The 15,110-nt window shown below is 34.9% G+C and overlaps 1 protein-coding gene across 13 annotated transcripts in view; it reads left to right on the plus strand.

Moving 5' to 3' along the window:
- Nucleotides 1-15,110, plus strand: part of CTNND2 (catenin delta 2) — a 1,175,163-nt gene that overhangs the window by 812,106 nt on the left and 347,947 nt on the right. For 6 of the 13 annotated variants that reach the window (XM_016431422.2, XM_016431423.2, XM_016431424.2 and 3 more), the window contains one exon: nt 4,600-4,662. The exons of the other annotated variants lie outside the window; for them this stretch is intronic. In XM_016431422.2, the coding sequence (XP_016286908.1) occupies nt 4,600-4,662 (63 nt within the window). The remainder of the gene's footprint in view (nt 1-4,599; nt 4,663-15,110) is intronic. 13 annotated transcript variants of the gene reach the window in all.

Genomic DNA, 15,110 nt, shown 5'->3' on the forward strand with positions numbered 1-15,110 from the left:
CCATAAGTATATTAGTATATGCAAGAAGACTAAGGTTAATTTTATAAAATGGTCATATTCAATTCAGTGACCATTTATTAAGCAAGCACAGATAATGCAAACAAATTAGTAGGCATATACCAAAGTGGTTAACAAGAACATTATTTTAAGGTAACTTTATAAGTTGGTTTAACTCTTGCTTAAGGAAATCAGATGTAAAAATAAGTAAGAGTAGTACAAAAATTGAAAATATTATCCATACTTAACTTTTAAAATCCTTATAAAGATAGTTCATTGCTATAACACAGTGGATCTGGAAATGAACAGTGTATATTTAGTGAAGACTGTAAAACACAAAGAGTAAAATAAACTTCTACCAACATTTTGCACCATCTGCAAGTCTAGTACACGGTATATGAGGCAGGAGGAGGAAAGGTAAATAAATTCATGTTAATAAAAAACAACAAAAAATACACTAGCAAGCCAGAATAATCACTCAAGTTGTGTTTCCAATCTTGTTACACTTTAATATCTTAATATTTAAAGGGAATGAAACCTCTCAGGGAAACTCACTGTGTAGCATGATTCAGATTAACTTAAAACCTTTTTTTCTGTTGAAAATATTCTTTTATGGAGAGCGAGCTGCAATGCACTATGTCATGTCAAACTGAAACAAATTAGAATTTTTAAAATGTAATATGCACACGCTTGTTTAATAGTACAGTTTATCAATAATATCAAGGCACAGAAGTGGCATTTATTCAACATTCACTAGCTTTGGAGGTTGAAATACACACTTGACTTGTTTTACAAATAAACTTATTTAAAAGATTTTTCCCACTCCAATGTTACCTAGCTCTCTGTGGTAATTCTGATATGAATGGAGAAAATAGTAATATTTTATTAACAGCCTAATTTTCTTTTAAACCTCTAGATGTAGATATTTAAAGAAAATAAGCATAAAATATTTTTGTCAAAAAGCATTGGAGAGTATACTTGACCACACAATACTAGTCATTTATTAAGGAAGGTTATTATATAGTAAATAGCTTTAAGAAATTCCTAGGTGAAACAGAAAGGATCACAGACTTAGTTAGCCATATCTATTGATTCTAGCCCTGGATATCAATAAGCTGACATATAATAATGATATTGTACCCACAATTATGAGTATATTATATTTAAAGGCAGATAGGTGTCATGGTAGGTGGAATGCCAAGACTAGAGTCAAGAAGACATGTTCAAATGTGGCCACAGATGCTTCCTTCCTGTTACCTTGGGCAAATCACCTAATCTAGGCTCCTTCGGTTTCATCATCAGTCAAAGGAGGATTATAGCATCACATACCTCCCAAGGTTGTTATGAGAAATATGGGTTAATATTTGTGAAATATTTAGCAGAGTGCCTGGCACATAGTAGGTGCTTAACAAATGCTTTCTTCCACTGTGAAACTAAATTATGACTTTTCTTGAGAGGTTTTTAGTTGTATTTACTTGAAAGCATAATTCAAATGTTTATTTCTAAATAGACTATAAAACTGTATAGTTTGCCAAAATATACTTTTATAAAGTATTCATTACAACCAATTTTTGGTCTGTCATAAAAATTGAAAACCGTAAACTCAAGTATCTTCTGCTAAATCCCACATGGCCCAGCTGGCCACAATTGGGCAGGATTCATGAGTGAAATAGCCAGCTGCATCAAAGTAATTCCTGCAATAAACATGTAGTCATCGACCCTAGAATCACCTAATTAGAGCCAGCAGGGAACTGAAGGTCAGGTAGGCCAAACAGCTAATTTTGGAGAAGAGAAAACTGAATCCCCAATAGGTGAATTTGTCTAAGATTAAACGGTATTAGAGAGGAATTCCAATCCAGGTCCTCTGATTCCTAATAGAGCATCTCTGATGACTCAGTGGTTAGGCATTCAGTGAAATGTTTAGTTTTAAATAATGTCATACATAGTCTTTGATAATCATTCAATCAATGGTATTGATTGATTGACTACTTAAGTGATAATCTGACATGGCGAGCAGCAGTACCTTTTTTCTTAAAATGAAAAGAAAGATGGAAGAGTTGATGCAGAATTTGCCAAAGCAATTGCCAATGAGCAATAAGTAGTAAATTAATTATGTGACAACAGATGCATCTACAAAAACAGGTGACTATAAAACTGTTAAAATTAAGGAGCAATTGGCCATAAATCCGGAGAATCCCAGAATTTTTTAATGTAATGAGTATATAATAGTTATACAGTCAAAACTGATTTAGTTCTTATGCACAGGAAACTTTAGAACTGCCTTTTTGTGAGGTTAGAGTAAGTTTTAAAACATTAAGGCAAGTATTTTATTAGGAAAAAAGCATCAACAATTACAAAGTTGTGAATTATCTTTGAAGATATCCCCAAAACTTATTTAGAATTTATTATGGAGATTGGTATATTTTTCCATAAAAATTAATGTTGTCTTGATGAAAATGGTTCCAAAGCCCAGCAGGAATTCTCCTTTCCTCATTTTATTTTCATGTTTGTTGTGGATTAGGGGACTAGTTACCTGGATTTAGAATGGGAATGTTTCTCAGCTTCTTTCACCATTATTTGGACTGTGTTTAGTGTGCCTAAAGCCATTCCAAGGCAGTAAAACAATGATGCTATGTACAATTCACGTATCCTGGTAAAATTTGCTCAAGGATATGGGATGGATGACTGAGTCCTATAATTAATTTGAGAAACAAGAAACTGACTACCTGCTGAACTTTCCCTTATTGTTATCTTTCAAAAGGGCATGTGAAATGTTTAGTTTTAAAGAATGCCATACAAAGTCATTGATAATCATTCAATCAATGATATTGATTGATTAACTACTTAAGTGATAATCTGAGATGAACAGCAGTACATTTTTTCGTAAAAAAAAAAAAAAGATGGGAGAGTTGATGCAGAATTTGCCAAAGAGGGGGAAGCTGGGTTGCTCAGTGGATGGAGAGCCAGGCCTAGAGACAGGAGGTCCCAGGTTCAAATCTGCCCTCAGACACTTCCCAGCTGTGTGACCCTGAGCAAGTCACCTAACCCCCATTACCTAGCCCTTACCACTCTTCTGCCTTGAAACCAGTGCACAGTATTGATTCCAAGATAGAAGGTAAGGGGTTAAAAAAAAAGGATTTGGCAAAGAGCCCAATAGGTAATAAGTAGTAAATTAGTTGAGAAGGGAGGTTGCAAATAATGATTCAGTGATAATATTTTTAGAACATGCAGTGTTTAAATTTGGATCCCCACATTGCTGTCAGCTTTTTATTGTGAAATGTTTTCATTGGTAGAGACAGAGTATCATCTCTTCTCCTCACCTCCTTCAAACCTAGACCTTCAGGTCTTCAGATCTTCCTATTGGTAGGAACTATTCTTTTACATCTTAATTCAATATAGTCAGAAAACAGAAACAAGAAGGAAACTATATACTTTATTCGAAATACTGGAGGACAACAAATTGTCCACTTATTTGTACCAACTAATTCAAGAACTTCCTACTCACTTTTCTATCCCCAGTAAGGCCAGTGCTGGAGCAGGAGGTCCTGCTTAACTTCAAGCACAAGCATTTGTAGCTTCTTGGAAGCAAAATTTTTAAATTGTTTCACTTTCCTAGAAGATGCCCAGAAATGGAACTAAGTCATCAACAGTTTCTAAAAGGAAGGCAGCAGGCTCAAAACAGTAATCATGCTCTCTAAGGAGAACTCTCCATCCAGGCAGGCAGCAAAAATTTATTAAGTACTTGCAATATCCCAGGCAAGAAAAACAAATACAGTCCTTGTGCCCCCAAAGCTTATGTTGAATTGGGGAAGACAACACACAAAAGGGAGCTGAAAGTCGGGTCATGGGAGTGGAATTTTCCTACATGGAAGTGTAGTGGCAGAATCCAAACAGTCAGAAGCAGAATTGCAATATGAATGAAGGCTGACCAAAATGGAAGACCCTGGAGGAACTCCCCAATGGGAGAAGGTGGATGGAGAAGCAGAGAGATATTCCAGGGTGAAAAGGTGCCATTAAGGCTCCACAGTACGGATGCAGTGGAGCGATACTAGCAAAGTCCGGTAACCGCTTCTCATTCACTTTTTATACAGTTAACATTTTACTGGTTTATTAACATGATGCTTATGAGATATTTAATAAAACTGGGTAGAAAACCTGTCGCTTTCATGCTGGATCGGGGCAAAAATAAAACAATGAGAAATATACTTCTAGCGCTATCTAAACTGTGGTAAACTCACAACAACGGGATCAGGACCAGAATTGGAAGGTTCAAACCAGTCACTTAAATTTCACATAAAATCTTTGCTTATGACTTTCTAATATTGGACTGGCTAAACAGAGGGTTTTTTTTTAATTGGTATTTTTAGGTCAATGTGGTATGATAAATATTCATAAGATTAGTTGCCTATTGATATAATTTCAAGCTCTGTGTTTGAGAATAACTAATCAATAATAATTTATGGCTTATATTCATTTGGGAGTTAACTTATATGTTTTAAAGACAAGTTCTGGCTTTCTTATATATTATATAAATGCAAATGATATTTACTGTGCTAAGTGTTCAGAGGGGGAGGGCTTACTCATCTGAAAATCATTCTACAGGGTACCAATGTGCAAGTCTAGAGGGCAGCTCTGTCAACATTTTCAAAACAAGTCACCTTTTTTGTAAGTATTTACATTTATGCCAAGCATATGTGATAAAATTGGTTTTCATATTTAGTAATTGCTTTCATGGTAGAGCAATGGTTTTATGAAACTATTAAACATTTAAAAGCCCCTTTGATTTATCAGTTATCATGCTATAATGAACTATATATGTTTTCTCGTCCACGGAAGCCTAGGATACTATGCAAATATATTCAAATAATATTCAGTCCAAGTTAAGTTAACCAATAACACCTTAATTTAAACATTTCAATAAGACTTATTTTCTTTTTCAGTTATAGCCCAAATGGATCCTTTTTGTATTTTCTTGGGATTTTTATTTTATTAAAAAGGAAATAGAATATAAATAAATTACTTCAGATTTATGAACAAAGAAAGATCTTGCAGCAAAATGCATATGTAAATTTTCCTGAGACTTGAGAGGAATATGGTAAATAGTGTTCTATGTTCTATGCCTTTGAAAGGAGAAATTACTGAATTTGGGTATTATTTATCACATTTAAAATAACCTTAGTCACATACATACAAAACACTAAACAAATTGACCTTATGTCAGGCAACCATGAGAGCCTTTTCAAGGACCTTTCTAGAATTTTTTTCCTCTCTAAATATTCCCTTTGAACATATCTAAAGTTGTTTATATTTTCTTATGCCTTAGAATAAGACACTATAAGTGTTTCTGAAGAGGTGGTTGTTCAATCATCTACTGATAAAAGAATCTTCATGTGATTTTTAAAACAACAAAAATACTTATTAAATGTTCTAGAGACATCTGTTCCATTCAATTCAGCCATAATAGGAGGGAAAAAAGTTCTTTGTTGTGTAAACATAAATTGTGATTATGTGAATAAGACTTCTGTTGTGTGCTATTTACATCATATAGATTTGATTTCACTTTAAATGAAGTTAGGTCATAAATGTATTTAAAATGTCCTGTTAAATTATTTTTTCTGAGATGGAATAATTGTTAAAGGAATCCAAATGCAATCTTTTTATTTAACTTCAGCATTTAAAAAGTAACATAATTAATCACAAAGAAGTAAATATTTGAGATAGATTAAATATGTTTCAGACTTCTGTTTCAGATTTATTACAAATGGCTTATATTGTTGCTGAAATATATTAGAAAGATAATAATCCATATCAAGACCTTATATCTGACTTTGGTAAACTTTGCTTTTCAAATGAGATTGAACAGGTTCTCATTTACCTTTTTGATCCAGCTGGATCCTTTTTTTTTATGTTGTTGCATTTGTTGTTTTGAACAGTGGTTTTTTGTTTGTTTGTTTGTTTTGTTTTTAATTCAAGGCTGATTAAAATAGGGTCCATTTCCTTTCCTTAAACATGTTTTCCTCAGAGAAAGAAGAATGCTTTTTACATTTTCTGAGAAATGAACAAGGATCTAAATCATAAATTAATAGACTTAGAAATAGAAGGAACCATCTTATCCTACTTTCTTATGGATGAAAATGTGGTCCCTAGAAATTAAGTAGCTCACCAAGCACTACTCAAGAAGTAAGTAGAAGTAAGAATCTGAACCCATTTCCTCTGACTTCATATCCACCTTCCTTCTCCCTTTTCCCACCTTTGCACCATAATACATAAAACACAAAGCAGTTGGGGAAAAAAATGTCAAGATAATCAAATATCTCAAACCTTATAGAAATTAACCATCTTGGTAAAGCAAGAACAAAAGCTTATAATTTCGGTTTTTTCCCTGGTATATTTTGAGGCCTGGAAATACTGATCATTAAAGAGTGGAATAAATGGTATATTTTATATTTTGGTACTCTGTCACATCACCAGTGAAATTTTCCTTTGACCAAAGGAATTTGTGATGCGGAAGAACTTGACCCTGTTATTTAGCTGCCATAATTAAGTTAATAAAATATTATTTCAAAGTTCCTTTTCATAGCTTTGCTCTTAATTTCTAGTACTATCTAATGGTAGCTGGTGATCTCTCTTACACCTTGCTATCTTTTGAGGTAGGCAACAAAAACAGCTGTTGCTAGTTTACTATTTTCATAACAGGTTTTTGAAAACTAAGGGTCAAATCCTAGGTACAAGTAGTGCCACTGTCAAACTTCTTATTGCCTCCCATAACATTAGCAATCATATAATTTCAGTTGTGTCCTACTTGTGTCCCTGGTGAACAAGAGATTAATGATGGAGCGGGTCACTATTTTGGCATTCTACTCAGTTGGAAATATTATATCCTTATCTTCGGGAGATTCCCCGTTTAGACAGAGTATTTCATCAAAGGATCACAGAATATTCTTTACCTTTATTTGTTTGTAAGATTATCTATGGAGGAGATATTTGCACCCCTTGTACTCGTCATCCCCAGAATACAGTCTACATTGAAAATGTAACCATACAGTCCCAGATTTCAAACTATACTATAAAGCGGTGGTGATCAAAACAATTTGGTACTGGCTAAGAGACAGAAAGGAGGATCAGTGGAATAGACTTGGGGAAAATGATCTCAGCAAGACAGTTTATGACAAACCCAAAGATCCCAGCTTTTGGGACAAAAATCCATTATTTGATAAAAACTGCTGGGAAAATTGGAAGAGAGCGTGGGAGAGATTAGGTTTGGATCAACACCTCACACCCTACACCAAGATAAATTCAGAATGGGTGAATGACTTGAACATAAAGAAGGAAACTATAAGTAAATTAGATGAGCACAGAATAGTATACATGTCAGACCTTTGGGAAGGGAAAGATTTTAAAACCAAGCAAGACTTAGAAAGAGTCACAAAATGTAAAATAAATAATTTTGACTACATCAAATTAAAAAGGTTTTGTACAAACAAAACCAATGTAACTAAAACCAGAAAGGTAGCAACAAATTGGGAAACAATCTTCATAAAAACCTCTGACAAAGGTTTAATTACTCAAATTTACAAAGAGCTAAATCAATTGTACAAAAAATCAAGCCATTCTCCAATTGATAAATGGGCAAGGGACATGAACAGGCAGTTCTCAGCCAAAGAAATCAAAACTATTAATAAGCACATGAAAAAGTGCTCTACATCTCTTATAATCAGAGAGATGCAAATCAAAACAACTCTGGGGTATCACCTCACACCTAGCAGATTGGCTAACATGACAGCAAAGGAAAGTAATGAATGCTGGAGGGGATGTGGCAAAGTGGGGACACTAATTCATTGCTGGTGGAGTTGTGAATTGATCCAACCATTCTGGAGGGCAATTTGGAACTATGCCCAAAGGGTGATAAAATACTGTCTGCCCTTTGATCCAGCCATAGCACTGCTGGACTTGTACCTCAAGGAGATCATAAGGAAAAAGACTTGTACAAGAATATTCATAGCTGCACTCTTTGTGGTGGCCAAAAATTGGAAAATGAGGGGATGCCCTTCAATTGGGGAATGGCTGAACAAATTGAGGTATATGTTGGTGATGGAATACTATTGTGCTAAAAGGAATAATAAAGTGGAGGAATTCCATAGAGACTGGAACAACCTCCAGGAAGTGATGCAGAGCGAAAGGAGCAGAACCAGGAAAACATTGTACACAGAGACTGATACATTGTGGTACAATCGAAGGTAATGGACTTCTCCATTAGTGGCGATGCAATGTCCCTGAACAATCTGCAGGGATCTAAAAAACACTATCCACAAGCAGAGGATAAACTGTGGGAGTAAAAACACCTATGAAAAGCAACTGCTTGACTACAGGGGTGGAGGGGATATGACTGAGGAGAGACTCTAAATGAACACTCTAATGCAAATACCAACAACATGGAAATGGGTTTGAATCAAGAACACATGTGATACCCAATGGAATTGCGCATGGGCTATGGGAGAGGTGGTGGGAGGGGGGAGGGAAGAAAAGAAAATGATCTTTGTTTCCAATGAATGTGTTTGGAAATGACCAAATAAAAATTTAAAAAAAAGAAAAAGAAAAAGAAAATGTAACCATAATGGCAGCTTCTTTATTAAAATATGTGCTGTAGAAATTATGTTAATTAAGTTGGAGTGTAATTATAGTTTAGAAAGATTATTTCACAGTCAGAATTGAATTGTTGTAGATAAATGTGCATTAACTTAATAGTGTGCGGCTAATTAGTTTTGCTATTTACTCATGGAAGGTTAAAAAAAGATGTAATCGGTTATACAAAAGCTTTAGAGATGAAAGTATTGCCCAGGTAATTCACACTTTATACTACGGAAAACCCTGTAATGAGCATTCTTCTAACATCTGTCTCTGATTTTTCAATACAGTGATTAAAATAGCCACTAGTGACTAATTAACCCATTTAACTTTATTTCCATTTGTGACATTTATTACATCAGAGCTAAATGCATGCTTGTACAATCGTCTGGTATTCTAACAATATAAAATTGAAGCTTTTTCTATGTGTAGATGGTTCCTCATTTGTACATTTATGTATAATCATATAGAGAGCATAATCTGCCCCCTCACCAGAGTACAGACAGCCCTAAAATATCATATGGCCATCCATAAATAAAATCTGCAAAATCAGTTATTATCATTAAAGTTAAAATTGGTCCAAATGATTATTCTACTAAAATATTGATGCTTATTATAATCAGAAGCATCATTACTCTAGTGATAATAATAGCTTGGATTTGTTTGTGATATATGTAATGTGTAAAAGCTGTAAAGTGCTTTTACATCCATAATCCCATATGATCCTCACAACAGCGCTGATAAGCAGATAGTGCAAATATTTTTGTCTGTGTTTTACAAATAAGCAACCGCAAAACTAAGGGGTCTAGTAATTTACCCATCAAATCACAAATTACATAGATAGTTGCAAAATCAGAACTGGAATTCAATTCATCCCATTCTAGTTTTGAGTTCTGTCTGTTATATCATCCTTTTAGTATGGGGCCAGAGTATTTGTGAGAGATCTGTTGTTCATTTCTATAGGAAAAAAATTAAACAAGAACCTATTTATGGCATAGTTTTCCTCAATTCATACACCATAGGCTTTTCTAATCTAAACATTTTTTAATCCATGGAATTTATTTATTTGCATTATTATGGCAGGTCCATAGTATTTTTAAGCATCATGAACACTGAAGGTTTTTTAAGGAATATACAACAGTCAGAGAAAGGCAGGAACGACTAGATATTAGTTTAAAGTATAATGTCCACTTTAGAATAGCATATTTTTACATTTTCTTCAGAGAGGAATAGCAGGTTGAAAGAGCACTGGATTTGAGCCCAAGAGACCTAGATTCAAATCCCAGCTCTACTGTGAACTCTGTGTGACTCTAAACAATTCATTATCTCTGACACCAATTTTTTCATGTACAAAATGAAAGCATCAGACTAGATGATTGATAAGACTTCTTACAGCTCAAAAATCTGTTATCTTAAATTTGTTATGTGAGCATGAGGAAGCTGCATTATACAATACTATGCATCTAAATGACCTTTCATTAAATCTATAGTATTGTATAATGGATTTCTTCAAATTTTTAGATCCTGGAAACCTTTATTGTGAGACATCTTGTTGTTCTTACACTATGATTTGATAAAACTAAAGATAACTTTGGATAACAAAGTAACAGAAAATAAAATGTGTATTTAACTTTAGAGTCTTTCCTCAAGTGCTCTCTTTTCTAAATTTTCCAATATCATTTCTGTCTAACACTATATAAAAACGGTGTTTCAAATCACATTTAGCTCTCTGTGACTTCTTTTGGAGTTTTCTTGGCAAATATGCTGAAATGGTTTGCCATTTCCTTCTCCAGATCATTTTGCAGATATGCAAACTGAGGCAATTAGGGTTAAGTGACTTGCCTGGGGTCACATAGCCTGTGTCTGATGTCAGATTTTAATTAGTCTTACTGACTCCAAGCCCAGCACTCTATCCACTATGAAAGTGATAGCTAGTTGCCCTGCTTTAAATGATAAAGAATTAATAAACCCGAACCAATCTGTGTTTTGTAGTTGATCTCCTCTGATCCATTCCCAGGCTCTAGGAAAAAAAAAATCTCCATCAATTTACTTCATAAGAAATTAAAACCTTTATCTTGTGATTCCTTGTTTTTTTTCCTATAATTCCATTTTCTGTGATTTCTAAAACTACCTAGTAGCCAAAAAATATACTGTAAATACTCTAATAATTTTATTTAATCAGTAAGAGCTTTTATTCTAGTTTCATGTAATTGTTAAATTTTTTATACTGTACTAATGTCTTCAGCAGCAATCAAAAAAGCTGGTTTTGAAGAGCATATTAGCTAGGTTGCTTTTGAATTCGATAGGCTTAAATCAAGTATCATTACAGATTATTAAATGTTACCATCTGAATAGTACTCTTTACTCTCTGTTTTCTAGTAGAAAAGATTTGGATAAATGTTAAGTTCATTTTACACAGTTCCATAAGAAAGTCAGTTTCAGAATTACCTGGTAACACATAGATGAACTTTAAGTGTTTTGAATTCGTCTATGTATGCATCCCTGCATTGGTGTTTATATTCCTATCCCCAGATCTTTTCCATACTTTTTTATCAGTACAAATTTTGCCCAGCTCTTTGAATAAGTCCTCCAATCTGTTGGAGAAAGCAGGATGAAATGGGATCACTTGAATTAGTAGAGGTGTTACATTTGGCAATAAGGTTGGTTGGTTAGGTGAGCTATAGAGCTGAAACCTGAATGTGTGGGGCCAGGGCCATTTTGGTGGCTATTCCTTATGCTAGCCAGGTCACTGTACAGATCCCTGAGCTTACAGATGAGACTGCCAAGTTCATATTGAGAACACAGATGTGTAAGTGACCTCCTCCATCCACAGAGTCTTCATCACCAAGGTGCCCATACAAGCCATAGGCTGTGTCCAAAGTGATGCCAAGTCTTCAGTGCTACATAATGAGTTCATTGCCAACAGGTTTGGAATAATCCATTACACTTAGAAATGATAACATCATAGACAAGCTTCAGGAGAGTTTATACTTGAAGTCTGTCCCAATGAAGACCAGACATACCATGTCAGATCTCAAGATCTCATTTCTTGTAACTCCTGATCTATTCCAGTTAGTGTCTAGTGACCTCCTCCCTCAACAAGGATTCTTCCACAGTGTGACATCCTAGAGTAGCAACTAGGACTCTAATGACTGTGTAGAACAGGATGACATCCTCATTGTCAAATTCTGGAAAGGCCAGAAGCTGAGACTATGAGCCTAGACTAAGAAAGAGTTTTGGCATGGAATATACCAAATGGAACCCTACAATTGGAAGGGACTTTTGAGTATGACCCAGCTAGTACCCAAAGCAAAAGAACGAATATGCTGAGATGACTATTCTAATGATGAAGTTCCCATGACTTCAATGGTAAATCAGAGAAGTTCTCCCACAAGATGGAATATTGTGACTCTCCTCACTCTGAAAGTATTGCTGTCTCTGCTTTGTTTGGCTCAAACAAGTTAAGTGACCTCCAGTCCCAGCTAACCCATAATATCCAGTGTGATATCTGATAATAAACTAGTAGCATTCATTCCTAAAAGAAATCAGGTTAAAAAATAATGGATGAATTTCTAGATTGAGCTCGTGCTTGCCCTGGAAAATTAACTAAACTTTTTGCCTGTTTAAATTCCTGGCTAATATACTGCAGCTTCTAAGCCTGTGTTTCCTGTTTGGAATGTAATTAGTTTAGGAAGATAGGAGAGATGGGAGGTTTGACTCTACACTAAGCTTTATCCTGTTCTTCGTAAGTTGGTCTATTCTCTTTGAGGGTGAACAACATATGAAAAAAAACTTTTCTCCCTAGGGAAATAATAACAGACAAAAAAAGAGTAAGCCTGCTTTATTTTGTGAGAAACAGCTAAAGATGAGATGTGGCAAAAGGGATTTGAATGATAAGAAATGAGGAAGAGAGGAGAAAAGGAAGTTAACAGTGAATGGTTTGAATTGTTCCTGAAAAATTAAAAAAAAAAGGTTCTTGTCTGAAAGAGGGGAATGAGAGCCATGGGAATTGTGATGAGGGTTACAAAGGTTTGGGAAAGTGGGACCAGGCAAGTATAGAAGGATCACAGAGTGGCAGTGAGGGTCCAATTGAAGTTGTGTAACATAAAATTGTAGTGAACACTTTCAACATATTTTTGTAATTTTCTCAACCTTCATTTAACAATGCACATGTAGAAAGAAAGATGGTGAGAGGAATCGATGACTGAGTCTCGGAAAAAATTATATATAATTAATTATTTGGTAAAGCAACTAGGATTTTAAGAGAGGAAGATGGTACAGCATTGAAGAAGAGGTCAAGCTGGGGAGGAATAGGGTTTTGTAAGGGAATGCAAAAGGAGAAAGGAAGAGCATACACTTATAGTCAGATAAAGAAATTTCAGAATTCTTATGGGTAGTGACCAGATCAAGAGCATGACCATCTTTGTATGTGGCTGAGCTAGGGTGGAGGAGTAATTCATGGGAAGTGAGTAGGTTCAGTTTTATCATAAGAAATGATGAACAAGAGGATCACAAAAAACCCCAAAGACTTAAAGGAAATGATGCAATGAAGTGAGTAAAGTGAGCAGAACCAGGAGAATGTTGTACACAGTATCAGCAGAAAAGTATGATGATCAATTGTAAATGACAACTGTTATCATCAATGCAAGGATCAAGAGCAACAGGAAGGGACTCATGACAGAAAAGGTTATCCACTGCCACAGAAGGAGCTGATAGCCTTTTTTAAAATTTTAGCCAATTTGAACATTATTCCTTGGTTACAAGAATCCTTCCCTTCCCTACCCCAACCCTTCCCACAGCCCACACGCAATTTCATTGGGTATTACATGTGTCCTTGATCAGAACCTATTTCAATGTTGTTGGTGTTTGCACTATGATGTTCATTTAAGGTATCCCCCTCTACCCAGGTAGTTGAGCAGTTGTTTTTCTTCGGTGTTTCTACTCCCACAGTTTTTCCTCTGAATGTGGATAGTATTTTTTTCCTGTAGTTCCCTCCAAGTTGTTCAGGATCACTGCATTGCCATTAATGGAGAAGTCCATTAGATTAGATGGTACCACAGTGTGTCAGTCTCTGTGTACAATGTTCTCGTGGTTCTACTCCTTTCACTCTGAATCACTTCCTAGAGGTTGTTCCAATTCACATGGAATTCCTCCAGTTTATTATTTCTTTGAGCACAATAGTATTCCATCACCAACATATACCACAATTTGTTCATCCATTCCCCAACTGAAGGACATCCCCTCATTTTCCGGTTTTTGGCCCCACAAACTATGTGGCTATGAATATTATTGTACATGTCTTTTTCCTTACTATCTCTTTGGGGTACAAACCCAGCAGTGCTATGGCTGTATCAAAGGGCAGTCTTTTAGTGCCCTTTGGGCATAGTTCCAAATTGCCCTCCAGAATGGTTGGATCAATTCACAACTGCACCAGCAATCCATTAATGTCCCAATTTTGCCACATCCCCTCCAGCATTCATTACTTTCTGTTGCTGTCCTGTTAGTCAATATGCTAGGTGTGAGGTGGTAGATACCTCAGAGTTGTTTTGATTTGCATCTCCCTGATTATAAGAGATTTAGAACACTTTTTCATGGGCTTATTAATAATTTTGATTTCTTTTAATGAAATTTGCCTATTCATGTACCTTGCCCATTTATCAAATGGAAAACGGCTTGATATTTTTGTACAATTCATTTAACTATTTATACAGTTGACTAATTAGACCTTTGTCAGAGGTTTTTGTTATGAAGATTGTTTCCCAGTTTGTTACTTCCCTTCTAATTTTGGTTGCATTGGTTTTGTTTGTACAAAACCTTTTTAATTTGATGTAATAAAAATTATTTATTTTACATTTTGTGATTTTTTTCTAACTCTTACTTGGTTTTAAAATCTTTCCTTTTCCAAAGATCTGACATGTATACTAATCTGTGTTCTCCTAATTTACTTATAGTTTCCTTCTTTATGTTCAAGTCATTCAGCCATTCTGAGTTTATCTTGGTGTAGGGTGTGAATTAATGATCCAAACCTAATCTCTCCCATACTATATTCCAATTTTCCCAGCAGTTTTTTTTTTTTTTATCAAATAGTGGATTTTTGTCCCAAAAGCTGGGATCTATGGACTGTCTTGCTTAGGTCACTTACCCCGAGTTTATTCAACTGATCCACCTTTCTGTCTCTTAGCCAGTACCATATTGTTTTGATGACCACTGCTTTATAGTATAGTTTAAGATCTGGTACTTCTAGGCCACCTTCCTTTGAATTTTTTTTTCATGATTTCCCTGAATAACCTTGATCTTTTGTTCTTTCCAATGAACTTTGTTGTGTTTTTTCTAATTCAGTAAAAATGTTTTTTGCTAGTTCATTGGATATGGCACTAAATAAGGTAAATAAGTTTGGGTAGGATGGTCATTTTTATTATGTTAGCTCGTCCTACCCATGAGTAGTTAATGTTTTTCCAATTGTTTAGATCTAGTTTTGATTGTGTGGA

Source organism: Monodelphis domestica, chromosome 3 (assembly GCF_027887165.1).
Source record: "Monodelphis domestica isolate mMonDom1 chromosome 3, mMonDom1.pri, whole genome shotgun sequence".
NCBI lineage: Eukaryota > Metazoa > Chordata > Mammalia > Didelphimorphia > Didelphidae > Monodelphis > Monodelphis domestica.